A 16,582-nucleotide genomic window follows, 5' to 3' on the forward strand; every position below is an offset into this window, starting at 1 on the left:
ACTCACAACAAATGACATTGTTCAAAACATGTCAGTCATTTGTAACATAGATGACTGTGGCTGACATAGCAATTTTTCTTTTCTTACGATGTCCGATCCTAATAAGATCGTACGTGCCTCCATATATTGGAAATCAGTGTTCATGTCTTTACAGGTTTGTTGTCCTATTCTGCTCTCTGGTATTAATGTAGTTTATGTGATCATGAAATGTTGATTTCTGGAATGAGAAAACACAGGGCATCATAGTAAGATGTACATATTTCTTACAAAGTATACAGATTGTTTCTATCAGGCCTAGCTCCCAAAGATATCTGAAATTTGTAATTATCGACCTTCATATGGAACGTGGACCCTTTCCATTACTTCAGATCATAAATAGACCCGTATAACTAAACCCATTCTTATAATAATCGAAACCTTGCCACCATTAATGATATATGTTACAAATCGAGAAAATGAAATGAAACAATCCCATGCGCTAAATATACTATATTTTATCACCATTGAAACATTCGTTAATACTAGAATACATTTTTATTGTTGTTTCTCTTTTGTTGTACAGTAAACGTAGATAACACCGTTGGAGCTGTCGGCTTTGTTCCTTCATTATTACCAGTGAGCTTACATCCCATGGCGGTGGTTCGAGTGGACCCACTCGGCAATCCCATCCGAGGAGCTGATGGATTCTGTATACGATGTGATCCGAGTGAGTGCTAATTTAAACCTTCACTTTTCTAAGCGCTGCAGAAACGCTTTTATTGCTAAGAGAATATCTATATATATTACATTGAGAATATATTATAAACAATATTACAATATATTCTGAAAATGGAGATATGTCGAATTTACTGTGGAAACAGTAATAAAATCCTAAAATAGCTTACTTGCTCGAGAAAAGTCACCTTTTCATGCTGTCGTTAATTGCTATTGCTACATAATGAAGATGCGTCTTTATTTCCTTGTTTTACATACAGGGTTCAGAGTTATCCTAACAAGTGTTATGATAATTCATCCTTCATTATTGATAACAATTTTTGAATATTAATTGAGGCGTTGAATCAGTACCAAAATGTCATTCCTTCCTTCGTTTCTAGTGAACTTTACAGATGACACACTCACATATCGTCATTGAAACTAAAAAAATGTGTAACTGTTACAATTTTTTTGGAATCATATCATTTGCAAAACGGGTAGATATTAACCGGATAGCTGCCAATAGCGTCTTAAGACGCGTACTTTTCTGTGAACGGAACGCCGCTCATACAAAAATGACATTTTTGGACGTACTGCTTTAAACGGGATTTTACAAATGTAAATCAATAATTTTAAACATACAAATATGTTGAACACACAACGACATAATTATATTGGGAATATCATCACATACTCAGTATTGAAACAGAATTCGTTTTTACCACTTGAAGCATAAATTAATTTTTTATTTTTATTTTTGCAATAAAATTCGCGGCATGCAAGGTACCGCCATACATACACCTACCGGCAGTAAAAGGTTAACAACGACCACTAGATGGCATTCAAAGTCAATTTTAGATTAAAACGGAGTTACACATTTTTATAGTTTTAACGTTGATAATATGTATTTACACATCACCATGAGAATACTAATTGTAATCAGTATTTTTTTAATAATAATGATATGAATTATCTTGCAGATGAGCCCGGAATGTTTATAGGTCTGATTCAAAAGGATAATGCGTCACGACAGTACCATGGCTACATAGATAAGGTAAATTAAATTAATTTAAATAGAATAGTTAAATCTCTGACCGAATACATTGAATACCATCAGGATCTAGACTCATTTGCACTGTGGGGTTGGAGACAAATGTTGAGAGTGTCGTGGACAAGTGAGTCCAGCTAGGCATTTGAATCTGTGATTCCTAACCAGATTTCGTGAGAATTAGAAAAAGCTTATGAAACAGTTACTACACCATTAAATTTATGTGTTTATATGTGTTTGGCTTGTCCATTCATTTTGAGCATTGTGAAATTTTGTTATACATAATAACTTGTGTATTTAAAAGATCTGTGTGTTTGAACTATAAGCAATAATAGTCTTTTAATATATTTTTTAACCAAATGTTTTTTTCTTTTTACTATCGCCATATGATTATATAATATATATATAATATACATCCCGCTATCATTACTGCGTCATCTAATAGGACACTTTCATTCAATCTTGCGTCCAACTGTAATTGACGCAGAATTGAATTCATGTAATTTTACGTTTTCTCATCTCCCAACCGCTCATAGAGTCTAAAACCGAAAATAGCCCAGACGCAGTTTTGTTATCTCATAGGAACAAAATATGTATTTTTAGTTTCCAGTTTTGTCGCTGACGGCGCTACTAGCGATGATTGTATATTTGTGCCTGTATATTTTGTTTACAATGTGTCGCTTGTCGTACGTCCTATGGTTGGCAACGCTGTATTCCAGCTATTTATGCCTGCACGTGTGATCCAATAACAACAATAATTATTATTTATTCATTACTCATTCTTATGGTGTGACCTTCGGGACAGACGCGATGTATGGTAAATTAGGTAGGTAAGTATTATTCTTTTATCGCATTCCCGTTATTGTTTCGGATACTTACTGTTTTGAAATATTGGTAACCCACCTACTTAGTATAAGGTTTCTGTACAGTATTCTTTAATATCTTTATTTTTATTGTTGGTAGGGAAAGATGCTTTATTGAGTTTAGCAAATTTTTGCAAAAGTTTATAACCAGCTATTTTATTGATACTCGTATGTTTTTATCAACCATCTTAACTTTATTTTGTTACTTATAGGTAATTCTTGTTTTTTTCCTTTTGTTAACCTATTTTCCATTATATATAGGGTTATTTTTTTCTTATACAATGTCATAATTGTGTTTCTACCAAAAATCTAACTTTATTTAGACATTGTTCTTGTTTTTTTTTAAATTATTAAATTGTGTAACTATTTTGAAGTACATATTGGGTGCCTATTATTTTTATCAACTAATGTTTCTACTAACTACCAACCTAAATTCATTTAGATATAGTTATTATTTAAAGTAGTAAATATAATACTATAACAGTTATTATAATATGAATTTATTAAAAATAATTTTGTTGCTTATGACTATTTTTTTTTCACCCAGCATCGGATAGATCCTGGACAATGACATTATATAAAATAAATAAATATCTAGTTTTTTTGTGTTTATTCAGATGTACTTATAAGAATGTTATGCTATCAATTTTATATTAAATTATGCCCCTTTCTCTTTGCTTATACAATTTTATGGATCCGCAAAGTATAGTTTTACTTATCACAGTAAAGGGAATCAGAGAATTATGAAACTTAATTACCACCTTCCAGCAGCGAAGTGTGGAGGTAGGTAGACCTGCCATAAATAATCCACATTAAACTTTGTTAGTCACACGTATTTGTTTTTATTGAACTAAGACTACAATTTACAGATGGTGTTGGTTAGTTTAAAAAATTAATTAAACCCTGCCTAAACTAAACCAAAATAGTTTTGGTATATTTTGGACGATACGACAAAATTGTGTACACTTTTTCATTCATACTTATTTGTTTTTGTTGGATTCAGAATACATATTACACATACTGTTGGTTAATTGTTAAAATTAATGTTAGTTAACATTAATGAAGCCTTTCCTAAACCAAATTATAATAGATAAAAAAATATTAATATATCTATAAAATGTCCAAAGTTATGTATGACTTAATTGCATAATTTTAGATATTTTATAGATATACTTACTAGTATTTATTGACTATTATCTATTATGGCTTGGTTTTCGCAGGGTTTAATTGAATTTTAAAAACAAACCAACCGATCTCTAGTCTTATTTCAATGAAAACAAATACGTATGACTGACAAAGTTTAGTGCACACAATTTATGTCGAATCTTACAGCCTACCTCCATTCTTCGATACTGCCACATACTATATAGAAAATATCAAGATCTATGAGACCTAAAAATAAGTATTCCATCAAAGACGGAAGAAAATTGAGGCGGGAGAATGAACTGAAAAAGGTTGGAAAGTACCTACCCAACAAAACATAATATATCTCATATCACTAACCATAATAAAGAGTACCATTCCAATTTTTCTATTCTAAATAATAGTCTCCGAAAACTCATAATAACGCGCCATGATCATAGCGCTCTTCCCAGAACGCTTTAACATTCAATAATAACCTATCTACATACCTATTAAATCTATTAAACAAAAACGTAGAGAAATAGTGGCAACATCGCAAGACGTCCGATTGTTGGGACAATCAAACCAAATATACAAGTGGGACGCACGACATGCTACCCACTATGAAAAAATATATGAAGGACCCCCCAATGTATTAATATGAAAGGAGTTCCGATAAGCGGGTCATTGAAAGGTAGTTTTTTATTTTTGTATATTTTTATATAAACGTTTTTCAAAAATTTAAATACCTCACGGTCGTCAGATGAATGACAAAAAGAATATACTTTGTTCAAATTTACGAAAAATCAAGTCTTTCAGATGGACGCTATACTGTGGGTTCTGTAAAAGGACGCAACAATGATAGCTGGATTTATATATATATATATATATATACTATTTTTTTTCCTAGTCCAGTATCCTATTAGCAGTGATGATCTTTTGTACGTAGGTTGGTCATGCATTGCTATATTGCCATCCATTAATAAAATGTAAATAATAGATACAACTTTTGGAAGTAGATTCCATGAAGATGAGAGTTGGATATCTCAAAAGATAAAAACTTCTTGAAAATAACACACTTGCAACAATTCATCACAAGCAGGTGAAGTTGTCAGATAGCAGCGGTGAAATGGCAAGGTGAGGTATGGATATAAGGGCGTCCACCTATATCCAACTGTTGTCTATCTCATGGATATAAAAAAATTCAAATCAATTACTTGAGTCTATTTCATTATTCTGTATTTCTGTCTACTTTTTATTTACGAGTTTTATATGGTTATGTCGCTATCGCTAGTAATAAATAAATAAATAAATTTCAGATGACCCTGATATTCAGTGTGAAAGAGATCATAAAATATTTTTGTATTAATGCTTACAGGATGACAGTAATAAGAAGATCCTGTTGGATGTATTCAAAAAGGGTGACAAGGCTTTCCTTTCTGGTGACATCATGGTGATGAATGAAATGGGTTACATCTTCTTTAGGGTAAACAATTATTTTGATTCAGTTTCAATTAAAATCTTACTATTATCATAGGGTATAAGTAACTAACTAATTATTAGGGTAATCTAAAATAATTTTAACCTGAGATCTCTTTTGCATTACATTACAGTGTATCATAGCTTTATTAAAATAACATTGTTTTAATTAATTCCCCCATGGTGCTATGAATTAGTTTAAAATTGTGGGTTTTATACAATGACGCTATTAATGGACGACGCACTCAGTACAGTAGCTAGCAAGTAAATACGTGCATTGCGACAGTCGCACATGTATAGGTAGACGTCACGTGACAAAATTTCGTAATTTCCATTATGCGATATCACGCATCGGGAATTTAAAGCAATATCACCTTTATTGTGATGGCGTTAGAACCGTGTTTCCAGTGTCAATGTTTATTTGAGCGAACAATATTGATATTAAAATATGAATTATGCCATTCGGCAGACCCGACAAACAGCATCGGGAATTTATAGCAATATCACCTTTATTGTAATGGCGTTAGAACAGATTATGCCATTCGGCAGACCCGACAAAGAAGTGATTGTCATTTTTTTTTCCAGATGATTCGTCCATATTAATGTCATTGGTTTTATAACAATAAAATAATAAATAAAACAATTGGGTGTGGGGTTTTTAAATTTCATCATTTTAAGCCATTTTGATAACCCAAAATCCCACAAAACAATTTTAAATAATAGTCATACCTTTTAAAAATAGAATATCAAGGTGAAATGAAGTGATATTGTAGACTAGTGACATCTAGTTACAGAATTAAGAATGACATAGTAAAATAAACAGAATTCTTTTTAATTCATAGATAAAATAATCACTATTAAAAAACTGTATTTATTGAAGAATTCCTTCTTTTTACCACGTTTTTATTAGCTTATATTCTTGTTTGTTCAGTACAAATTTTTTCTTGTGTGTCCAGTCCTAGCAACTAAATTATTAATATAATATATACATGCGTTACTATGGAAATCAATATGAAATGTCAAAATGACATTTCAATATTCAATATTTATTCAGTATTTCTATCAAGTACAAAAAAAAGTATTTATTAATACATAGCGCTGGACTATCACGCTGTGAGTCTCAGGTTCGAATCCTGGGTCTGGTAAGTACACATATTGTTTTTCAATTTGTGTGTGAGTCAGGGTATGGACCTAATAGGTTGAGCAAGTGGCTGACATCCATTTCTCGTAAAAAACAAAATCTGTTAATACAACCCTCTACTCTGTGGAGGCCCATATGATCCTATTAGGATCGGACATGGTCGGAACTTGTCGAGTTTATATGATTCAACATAAAATTTAAAAACGTTGTATATAAAAAGTTCTTTTTATCTTGTAATTTTTATTACATAATATTATTCTTTTATGGTTATTTGAAGTCCTTAAAATATCATAGAGATATTTTAATAAAAATAATTGTATTGCAGGATCGAACTGGCGACACATTTAAATGGAAGGGTGAAAATGTTTCTACGACAGAAGTTGAGGGGATTATCTCGAATATAATTGGCCAGCGAGCATGTGTCGTCTATGGAGTATCTGTAAGTAAATTATGTATTTTAATAATTAACATTGGAGGTTATTCCAGTTACCATCAACCACTATAATATGACCAGTAACAGAAGTGGCCCTACAATTTTATTATGTATACCTTTGACATGTTCATGCTTATAAGATGTATTCATTTATTCTGTGGGTTCAGTCGCAATAGAATAGCCTCTGCATAGTCTTTGTAGCAATCAAACTTTTTAAATTCTAAAGTTCTTATGCCGGCGCTTAAATGTTGTTAAATGCCAATTCTCGGTGGAAAGACTTTAAATAATTTAAATAAAACTTACTGAACAGTACTTAATCCACACACATAATTCGCGCATCTATTCTATACATTAGACTGTTATTGCCCGCTATCGGCAGCTATTGAGGGTAGTTTTTCTTTTTTGTATCGAACTATTAGCACTTATTATAACAATTACAATAAGTGCTATGTTTTAACAGCACATCTCTTGGTTGTATTAAATTTTAGAGCGAGATAGACAGTTTTGACTGTTTAGACAACTAACTTGGTGTAAAAGTTACAATAAGTGCTAATACAAGCTACTACCCTCGATAGCTGCCGATAGAATAGATGCTCAGGACCAGTTTCATCCACTTTAAACAGTGATTCCCAAGGTGGCAGTCTAGAAGACTCAAGGATGGGTTGTTCAAAAGATAATATAATAGCTGTCTGAAACAATTTTCTGGCACAGGAGAACAAGTGTATGAAAACCAGGACATCTGGGATCGCTAAATATGTAAAGAATTTTTCTTTGTGTTGATGCATTTTGCTTGTATAAGAACAAACATCGCATTACTTTATTTAAATTAAATAGGCATAGGTACAATCAAATTATTGAGTGATTTTATTTAAAATTAAAAATATATTATGTACCCGGAGAAAATATAATGCTAAAACAGTGGGTTAGGCTGCTTAAGTTTAAAAAAAACTCTGGCTTTGGGGAAAATCTTCAACAGTGTCTCCATTTAAGCAGACAAAACCAGTTCAGGTTGTGTTAAATTTTCATTATAAAATGTTGGTTTATTGATTGTGCTGTTGTAATTCTAATTGTTAAATGTGTGCTTAGATTCCAATGGTGGAAGGGCGTGCCGGTATGGTGGCGATGGTGGATGCTGATGAAGGAGATTTAGACCTTCCGAGACTTGCTAATGGGATCGATAGAGCTTTGCCGTCCTTTGCAAGACCACTATTTCTTCGAATCATGAAAGACATTGAAATAACAGGTAAAACCTTCTATGGAAATAAGACCTTTGTATATCAAAGTGATTGTTAGAAAAGTTGAGAGGAAGAAAGAGATAAGTCTGAAATCAATATATTTCACAGAAGCCAAAAGAAGATTGAGTTTTAGTCAACTTTGAATGGGTGTTGATTCAACTCATACCTTTTCTCATTTATATTGGCTATTGTAGGTTAATTCGTAGGAAGTTTTATATGTGTGCACTTAGTTTTTACTGTTGCCAAGGACGCACTGAGGTAAAAGTGTCTTGCACTAGTGTTACAAGCCTAACAGTACCTTTGTAAAAGTGTTTTATAAATGAACAATCACGTAAAATCGTAAGTAACAGTAAGTAAGCACCTAACAAAGAAATAGAATTAAGAGCAGGCTGCCATATACATTTAAATTACTGATAAAATAAAATAGAATAATTTCTCTAAATCTATTAAATATTATGCTAGCTGTAAAACAAGTTTAACTATAAAAGACATTACCTACATCATAATAATAATACCGGTACGTACTATTTACATCAGAGCATTGGAGCAGAGCCTGGAGCAGGAGCACGGAGTAGTGGAGCAATGGGGTTTTAAATCATATTAAAATCCAATGAAAATATTATATTTGACATTTTGCAACACTGGAATTATTTGAAATACGGCAACACTGCTGAGTGATAAATAACCTCACTTTTTTAACAGACGAGGCAGATAGTGAAAGATGATTTGCTGTCAGCAATTTTGTTTAATAGAATTGATAATAAAAAAAGACAAATAAAAAACCTTATTTTTCAAACTACTTATTTTTTAATATATACATATAATACCTATTAAAAAAAATTACCCGGAGCGGAGCTGGAGCAAGTATTAGGTCCCGGAGCGGAACAACTCAAAAAAGGGTCCGCTCCAACCTCAAAGTAATGATATATAAAGAGCGCCTATTTTTTGTTTTTATTTTTTGCGCATAGCGCACAGTAGAACCTTGATTTTATTATTATCAACTTAACTATGAAACATAATACCAGCGTGTTGCTTCTCAGTACGGCTACCAAATTTAAACACAACATAGTTAACAATAGGTTCTACTAAAATATCTAAAAATAATTACCACTAACTTTATAATATTTAACACAATAACAATAAATTTCAGCAACACATGCTCGCAGTTTTTAAATAAACGTAAAATCAGTCTAATCCATTTTTACCGGTGACGTTTTGAAAAAATATTTAATTCAGCCGTAGAAATTCTATCTTACTCTAACGCATGATGCGGAGATATAAGCGTGCAGAATGCTTACTCACTCATAAGTGCGAACTTATGTTTCGTTTTTGTTCAGACCTTGGCTCCAACTCTCTGGTTTACACATTACTTACCATGAGAGAGTAGTAATTCAACTCAATATTTTTTTATTTTTAGGAACCTTCAAATTGAAAAAGTTAAGTTACCAAAAAGAAGGCTTCGATCCGGACACAACGAAAGACCTGATCTACTTTAGGAATGGTTCCAAACCGTGGGAGCGAGTCACCACTCAAATGTACGAAGACATTAACCAGGGTCGTGTTAGGCTGTAAATCTCGTATTCGATATTATTCATTTAGGTTCTAGATCTAGTCAAATGTAATCAAATAAATTGGAGATGTTTTTTAATTGACCTCTTTTTACTGAAACATAGCGATTGCTTACAGCAATGACAATTTATATAATATAATGACATAGATTAAAATTCATACGCCTACGATATAAAGAATCTCAAAGCAGTTCATGTGAAATAGTTGAAGAAATATTACATAACTTGTTTGTATATTACGCAATTAATTTTTGGTACATAATATTGTAATAATTGTATAATATTCATAAAATATCCCATGAGACCAGATTTATTCAATCGAAAGTGAAGGTTTATTTTCTGTGATATGTTAAATTTAGGGGATTAATTAATTGTTTACTGAAAACATTCTGAATATTTTTTAATTTTATTACACTATTTTCAAACAGTTCATTATTTTTTTATGTGTCAGTTTTCTTATAGGTGGTTATATTAATTTTGTTATATTATGTTGGTATGATTGAAATGTTTTAATTTATACCATTTTTGTCATCAAATGAATTATTGCAAAGATGTATTAATTCATTTCGTCAATAAAATGTTCTGTTAACAGAGTTTCAAAAATTATTGTTTTTGTATATTGTTATAAATTCGGTAGAGTAAAGGCTTTTTAAATAGAATATGATCAATATAACTTTCAAATTAATATTTATTATATTATTTTTGTTATTCCAAACCCAGTTTTTTCATATGTATGCAGAATAATAAAAAAAACTTCAATATTTTTAAGATGGCATCTTAACATTAATATAATATTATATTAGTATCTACTCATGGTACCAATATTATTTTAAATGACACCGTTACAATCTTATTTTTCTCTAGTAATAAGTACAGTTTTATTGATATTTTTTTGCGAAATTCATCCTTCCTAAGAATTCTTTATACCCACTGGACCCGCATTAAAAGTAATTATAAATCTTCTCTAAGCAATAACTACTATCGTAAACGCAATCATCCTTCCGCAATAAGCAGACAACCAAGTCAATTTCTCGCTTGAGAATATTAATAAGTTGAAAACCAATCATGCTAAAGAATGATTACGTATTGGATTAGATGGCTACATTATTCCATGGAAAGAATAAACTTTTTTGGAAACCTAAAATTAACTTGCATTGATATTTTTAAATGATAAATAATGTTTGGATCTTTCACAACAATATACCGATGACTCAGTTCCGTAGTGCTACAACTAGGTATTACTAGTTTTGATTAATAGCTGATCAAAGTTTTGACTCACCTATACTGACTTGTAGAAAAGTGACAAAAATATCGGCCCTACGAGGATAACCAGTAATTATTTTGAGTTGTAATTTTGTGGAACTGTAAAGGAGCGATATACAAAACTCAAAACTTGAAATTTTTGACTTATCGTACTATAGAACGGAGCCATCGAATGTCCCACAAACTTATCTGTAGAGCTAACAAAAATGGAATTACAATGACGCCATATTGAATACGTCATTCCACTCTAAGATTCTGTTCAGTTGTGAGTCTTGATTGGGTAGTTTTCTACTGTGGCTCCCCCATCAATTCTCCAGATAAATTTGTGGCACCGTACTATTATTTTGGGTGTAGCATGAGACTTTAGCTAATTTCACAAGTAATCCCAGGTTTTGACATTTATGAATGATTTTAACGTTTCTTGTAACACGATTGGTATGGGGCAGTGTGTAGCTAATGAGGTTTTATTGCGCTATTGTGCAGCTAACTTAATGAATGTCCCAAACTGACACTGATCTATGTATGACGTGTATAAGGGCGTCTCCAGTAACAAAAGCTTAATAGTATCTTATTGGTTGGGTAGGTGTAATTTTTCTGGGAATGAGTTTTTGACATATTGTCGCTGTATTTTAAATACCCTCCTATGTGGTTTGAGTCATATTCTGAGATAATCGAAAAAAACTGTTCGTAAATGTTATATGTATTAACAATTTTTGTAGATCCTAATCATAAATTAAAATTGGATAATCATATTTTTTTATAATATATTATTAAATGGTAAAATCGTAGTTTTTTCCATGTTTTTATCACATAGGATTAATTCTATATGCACCGTGTTGAATATGTTGAATCATGTGTAAACATGCCGTGTTCACTTAAGATTATCTTGCGGCAGACGCTCACATAGGATTAATTAAGGTGCAAGATTTTGGATGCTCTCACATAGTATTAATTTTCATATGGATTTTACTTGGTGATTTAATTTTCTATTTGATCTTTCCACAAGTGATACTATAATAGATACGGTAGAGAGAAAAAAATGTGCATCACGTGGTATCAATAACTGATTTTTGTCAAAATCACCACATAGGAAGTATTTAATATACAATGACAATATCTATTCATTTTTATCATCAAATAACTTTGATTATCAAGTATCTGGTGCATGCAAGACAGTTGGGATGTCAACTATGTAATAGTAATATGTTCATTGCATTGAATTACCAAATTGGTCTATTATTTCCATGGAATCTTTGATAATGTGTATTTTGTGAATGTTGTTGAGAGTGTTTAGATTGAAAGCAGAATATGTGGTAAATATAATTAGAAATCAATTTAGTATATAATAATATAATTGCACTTATATAATTACTAATATATGACGCTGCTGCTACAGCGGGTTTGGTGTTAGAGCTGGGACTCTGAAGCAATCAATCCCCTGATGGAAAAAATTATCTGGCGATGCACTCAAATGTTTACCAATTTAAAAATTGTATCGATACTGACTAATCATTGTATAATAAATATAGAAATAATTCATGCAATGGTAGTCAAAGGAAATAGCGTGAAAAGTGGATTGACTTGTGCCTTGCATATATATATCTCACTTGCCAACACTAGAATAATAATAAAATATTTCCCAATTATTAATTTGTAGTTTATATTTATTCAAAATAACTTTACGACTAAACCTCGGCTTACTATGTATTTGATTCTATTTCAATTTTGTGGTCATTTACATTAAAACAATCCAAGTCAAGAGACAACTGAGTAAATATGGTGAGTGTACCATTTGCTATTTACAATTTAAATGATTCTCAGACAAATTTCATAATATTAAATTTTACATGACGTACCAAATTTTGATGCCAAGAATAAAGCGAATTTATAAAAAGGTCAACTATTTTATGATAAGTTTTCTCTAAGTCAAAGATTATCTACTACGAGGACTGTTACATATTATTTGGTCATGTGGCGATAGGAAGCAACCTCTACTCTTTGACAGGATCATAGACAACTTAACTTGTAGGCTTTCCGCTCACGAGAATACTCGAAACAAACAAGACTGAAACTAAAATTTCACCAGTATCTAACTAATGTATTTCAATGGCGGCTCTAAACCGAAGAGACGCGACATGCTAGTCTCCCAGTCTCTCATAAAACAGTGGTACCAATATCAGTAGATTCGATGAAAAATCATGTTTTCTTATCGAAATTGGTAGCACTGAACTGAACTAAAGAAGCAATAACAAGTCAAGACATCAAATTTAATTTAAAATATGTGACAGATGTTGAAAAATTCTCCTGCCTGTATAATTACAGGCTGCCAGGAATATTCCCGTAAAGATATTATGGAAAAAGCTTAGAATGAAGTAGGAAAGACAATGGGTGTGACAGTTTGAGGTTATGAGATTATTATTGCAAGCGGGTTTCAGTAGCGTCGTGTGCGAAGCATCAGTCATTGGCCAGTTTATGAGTTCCATCAGCGACCAGTTCGTCAGATTTTAGTTTCTCCATGAGCGCAACCTTAGACAATGCGCAAAAATTCATTAATTTGAAAAATAAAATCAAAGCTTTATAATTTTTTCAATTGTATGATTCTTATGTAGTCATTATCTACACTGACATACAGTAAGTCCTTGACTTACGTGATTAATTCGTTCGGAAGATTTTCGTGCAAGTCGAATAAAACTTAAAATCATGTGAAAAGTGAAAATAAAATGGAAATGCATACATACATTTAAGAAAACATTGATTGATGAAGAGGTTTGATTTTGAAATCCCCAGCAGCATGTCCACCAAATAAAAGGGTTAGCCTATCTTCAGACACACTAAAACCTGGCATAGATTTTTCTAGTTGGGATATATAATATGACTGATCTGGCATTTTTTTCAGTTTCGTCCATATTAAAAATTTGTTGTGGCAGGTAATCCTCATTTTTATGATTTTAACTAGACTCTTGATAAAATTCATAGCTTCCTATGTATCTACATAACTCGGCAGCCTCATCTGTCCGTGGTTTGCAGTGAATGTATTAGTACCTATCAACACTAATAATATAACTATAACGTTCGGTTATCTATGTTCCCGTAAAAAAATTTAAATAAATTGGTTCCTACTGCCACATGATAATATAATAATGTATGTACACATCTCCATGTTCCTCGACTTTGGGATTATTTATTGTGAAATAGGACCAGATATACCAGCCTCCTCTATGTGCTGGAATAATTGAGTCAAACTCTCGAGTATTTTATTGCACTTTTGTATGTATCGATTAATATTATTGAATAGCTTCATATTTTATTATGTAATTATTATGATATAAAACAATATAAATAAATGATATAAAACTATGCACACCACAATACAATCACATTTCCTTCATACACTTGGTTTATCAATAAATTTTATAATCAAACTAATTAGTACGTAAATAAGAATCTACACATACTTATTACACGTTCCAAAGATTAGTTACCCTTTTATTAAATATTTTCATTATCTTACAATTTATCTTGATCTGATTCAATAATCTTTGCAACAATTTAATTAAAAAGTATTTTCTATAAATTATTATAAATTTCAATTAAATTGTCACCTCAATATCATAACTAAGTAATCTGATTAATCCTGTTTTTGAGAAACTTACTAAACTTGATAATGTTATTTCCTTCTCTAAATAATGCAATTGGTAGATAATGCGATTAAGAAGGGTTTGAAAAAGGTAGATAAACCCACATTTCTGTTAATGGTAGTGTACATCATTGACAGTGTGTGGATCGCAGGTGTTGTTTTACATTTTCATGTTAATTAGTTAGGCTGGCGCTGCAGACCATCCGAGTCCATGGCCGACTGCACAATTGTCTCCCAGGCTTTCCTCTCTCCCACCCTCTTGACATTGTCCGCCCACTTCTTCCAGTTACTGACCAAAAATAACACTAATAATTTATTTAAGATTCCTACTTTTGACATATATATAACTGCATATTGTCATGATAAAATGACAGGAAAACTAATTCAATCCAATTATAACCATGGTTATATATATATATATCAGTTATTTAGTTATGACTTTAGCGGTGACTAAAATATTTAATTGTTTTATTGAAATAATAAATAAGTAAAATTTGACACACATGACGTGTTATTTGTTAAATTAATAATACTGCAAACATTTTCTTAATTTTCCATTAAGTATTTTTGTACACTGATTGATATCTACATATTATTAAAAGAAAGAATAACTTCTTGTTAAGCAGATAGTCTTTGAGGTTTGTTTTCTGTATACGTATGTAACCTTTCAAAAAAGGGTATACAAATAAGATATTTTATATTAGTTTAATTATTATAATTATTACGCAAACAATATGTGTATATTTTTTTAGATTATTTAAGTAGGGGACGATTTTGTTTTTAGTTTTGTAGTCTGTTTTTAGTGGTATAAAATAATATATTCTTAAACGAAAATAACTGAGCTTTCGCTACTAAATTGAGAAAGCTTGTAGGTACAGTAAATAATTTGTGATGAAAATATTTTTTTTTCATGTATAATGATTATCGAGGGGAGGGTATGTGAATTTAAAACAATTCTAAATAAAGCAAACAGTTACATCAAACAACTCATTTAATTATTTTTTCCTTTCATATATTGCTGATATACATTTTGTCTTTGTTATAAATATAAATTTGCTTATCAATGGGGCGGGGCTTTGGAATGGCACCAAAAATCATCACATGAACATCTTTGTATACAAACAAAAACAATTCATTTCAATGGAATTTAACAATAATGACATGGCAGTGATATTTTATTATGTATATTATATAACCACAGCGGAGTAGTGCCAGAGTGTCCGTCTCTGAAGCTGTATGTAAGGTAATTGCGCATCTGGCAAAAAGCGTCGAGTGTTGACCAGTTTTTTTACATATTCAAAGATTTCATACAGAACGATAATTTTTTTTTCCAAATAAGATAATTATTATTCATTTCCAGTTAACATAATTCAACAAGGCTATGTAGATGAATTCAGAAGTGAAAAAATGACATGCCTGTCGTCAGTTTAATCTTAATGGTAAAAGTTATTAAGTAAAATTTTCGAGATATGTTTATTTTATCAGTGGTGAAGAGCGCCTGTTAAATGAAGGTAAACGATGAATACAAAGGGATTTCTAAAAAAAATATTCACCGTTACATAAACAGTGTTGGATAAATTCATTCTGGTAAAAAAACACTCGATCTTTATTTTTATGTAGTGCGGCAATATTTGTCTTGATACATTTAATTGCAAGCAAACGTTCAACTTATTGTTACTATTCATATGCAACAATAAATTACATGTTGCTAGATTGTCTCGTTTCAATACATATTATACACAAACTATTGCACAGTAGAATAATTTGACAGCGATCTATATGCCGTAACGAAACTGTCAATAATTTTCTAGTTCTACTTAATCCTTTCTGTGCCGCAATTAATTAATTGGTATAATTAACGTACAATTATAGAGCCTGTACACGTGCATGGATTTACTTGCAACAATAGCGTGTATTTTAAACTATCGCGATAATAACTGTTTACGCGTAAAAGTGCTGACTGTCTCACCAATCTCATTCTTCAAGAGTAAGCAAGACGCGATGTTGTCATTTTATAGTACGTACTATTTGACAGGTTGTGAAAATCGATTAACCTCAAAATGAGTCTGCGCGGTGCGGTGTAGTTAAGTTTTTTTACTG

At 31.3% G+C, this 16,582-nt stretch overlaps 1 protein-coding gene across 1 annotated transcript in view; it reads left to right on the forward strand.

The window, feature by feature from the left end:
- Positions 1 to 10,348, forward strand: part of LOC147065943 (long-chain fatty acid transport protein 4-like) — a 64,734-nt gene extending 54,386 nt beyond the window's left edge. Inside the window, exons 8-13 of the mRNA XM_085955948.1 lie at positions 563 to 706; positions 1,674 to 1,747; positions 5,105 to 5,212; positions 6,672 to 6,785; positions 7,866 to 8,022; positions 9,432 to 10,348. Coding sequence (XP_085812074.1) covers positions 563 to 706; positions 1,674 to 1,747; positions 5,105 to 5,212; positions 6,672 to 6,785; positions 7,866 to 8,022; positions 9,432 to 9,586 — 752 coding nt within the window. The 3' untranslated portion in view covers positions 9,587 to 10,348. The remainder of the gene's footprint in view (positions 1 to 562; positions 707 to 1,673; positions 1,748 to 5,104; positions 5,213 to 6,671; positions 6,786 to 7,865; positions 8,023 to 9,431) is intronic.
- Positions 10,349 to 16,582: the final 6,234 nt, after the last annotated feature.

The sequence above is a fragment of the Rhyacophila brunnea genome, unplaced genomic scaffold (genome assembly GCF_057557595.1).
Source record: "Rhyacophila brunnea isolate RB1 unplaced genomic scaffold, BYU_Rbru_1.0 scaffold_5, whole genome shotgun sequence".
Taxonomy (NCBI): Eukaryota; Metazoa; Arthropoda; class Insecta; order Trichoptera; family Rhyacophilidae; genus Rhyacophila; species Rhyacophila brunnea.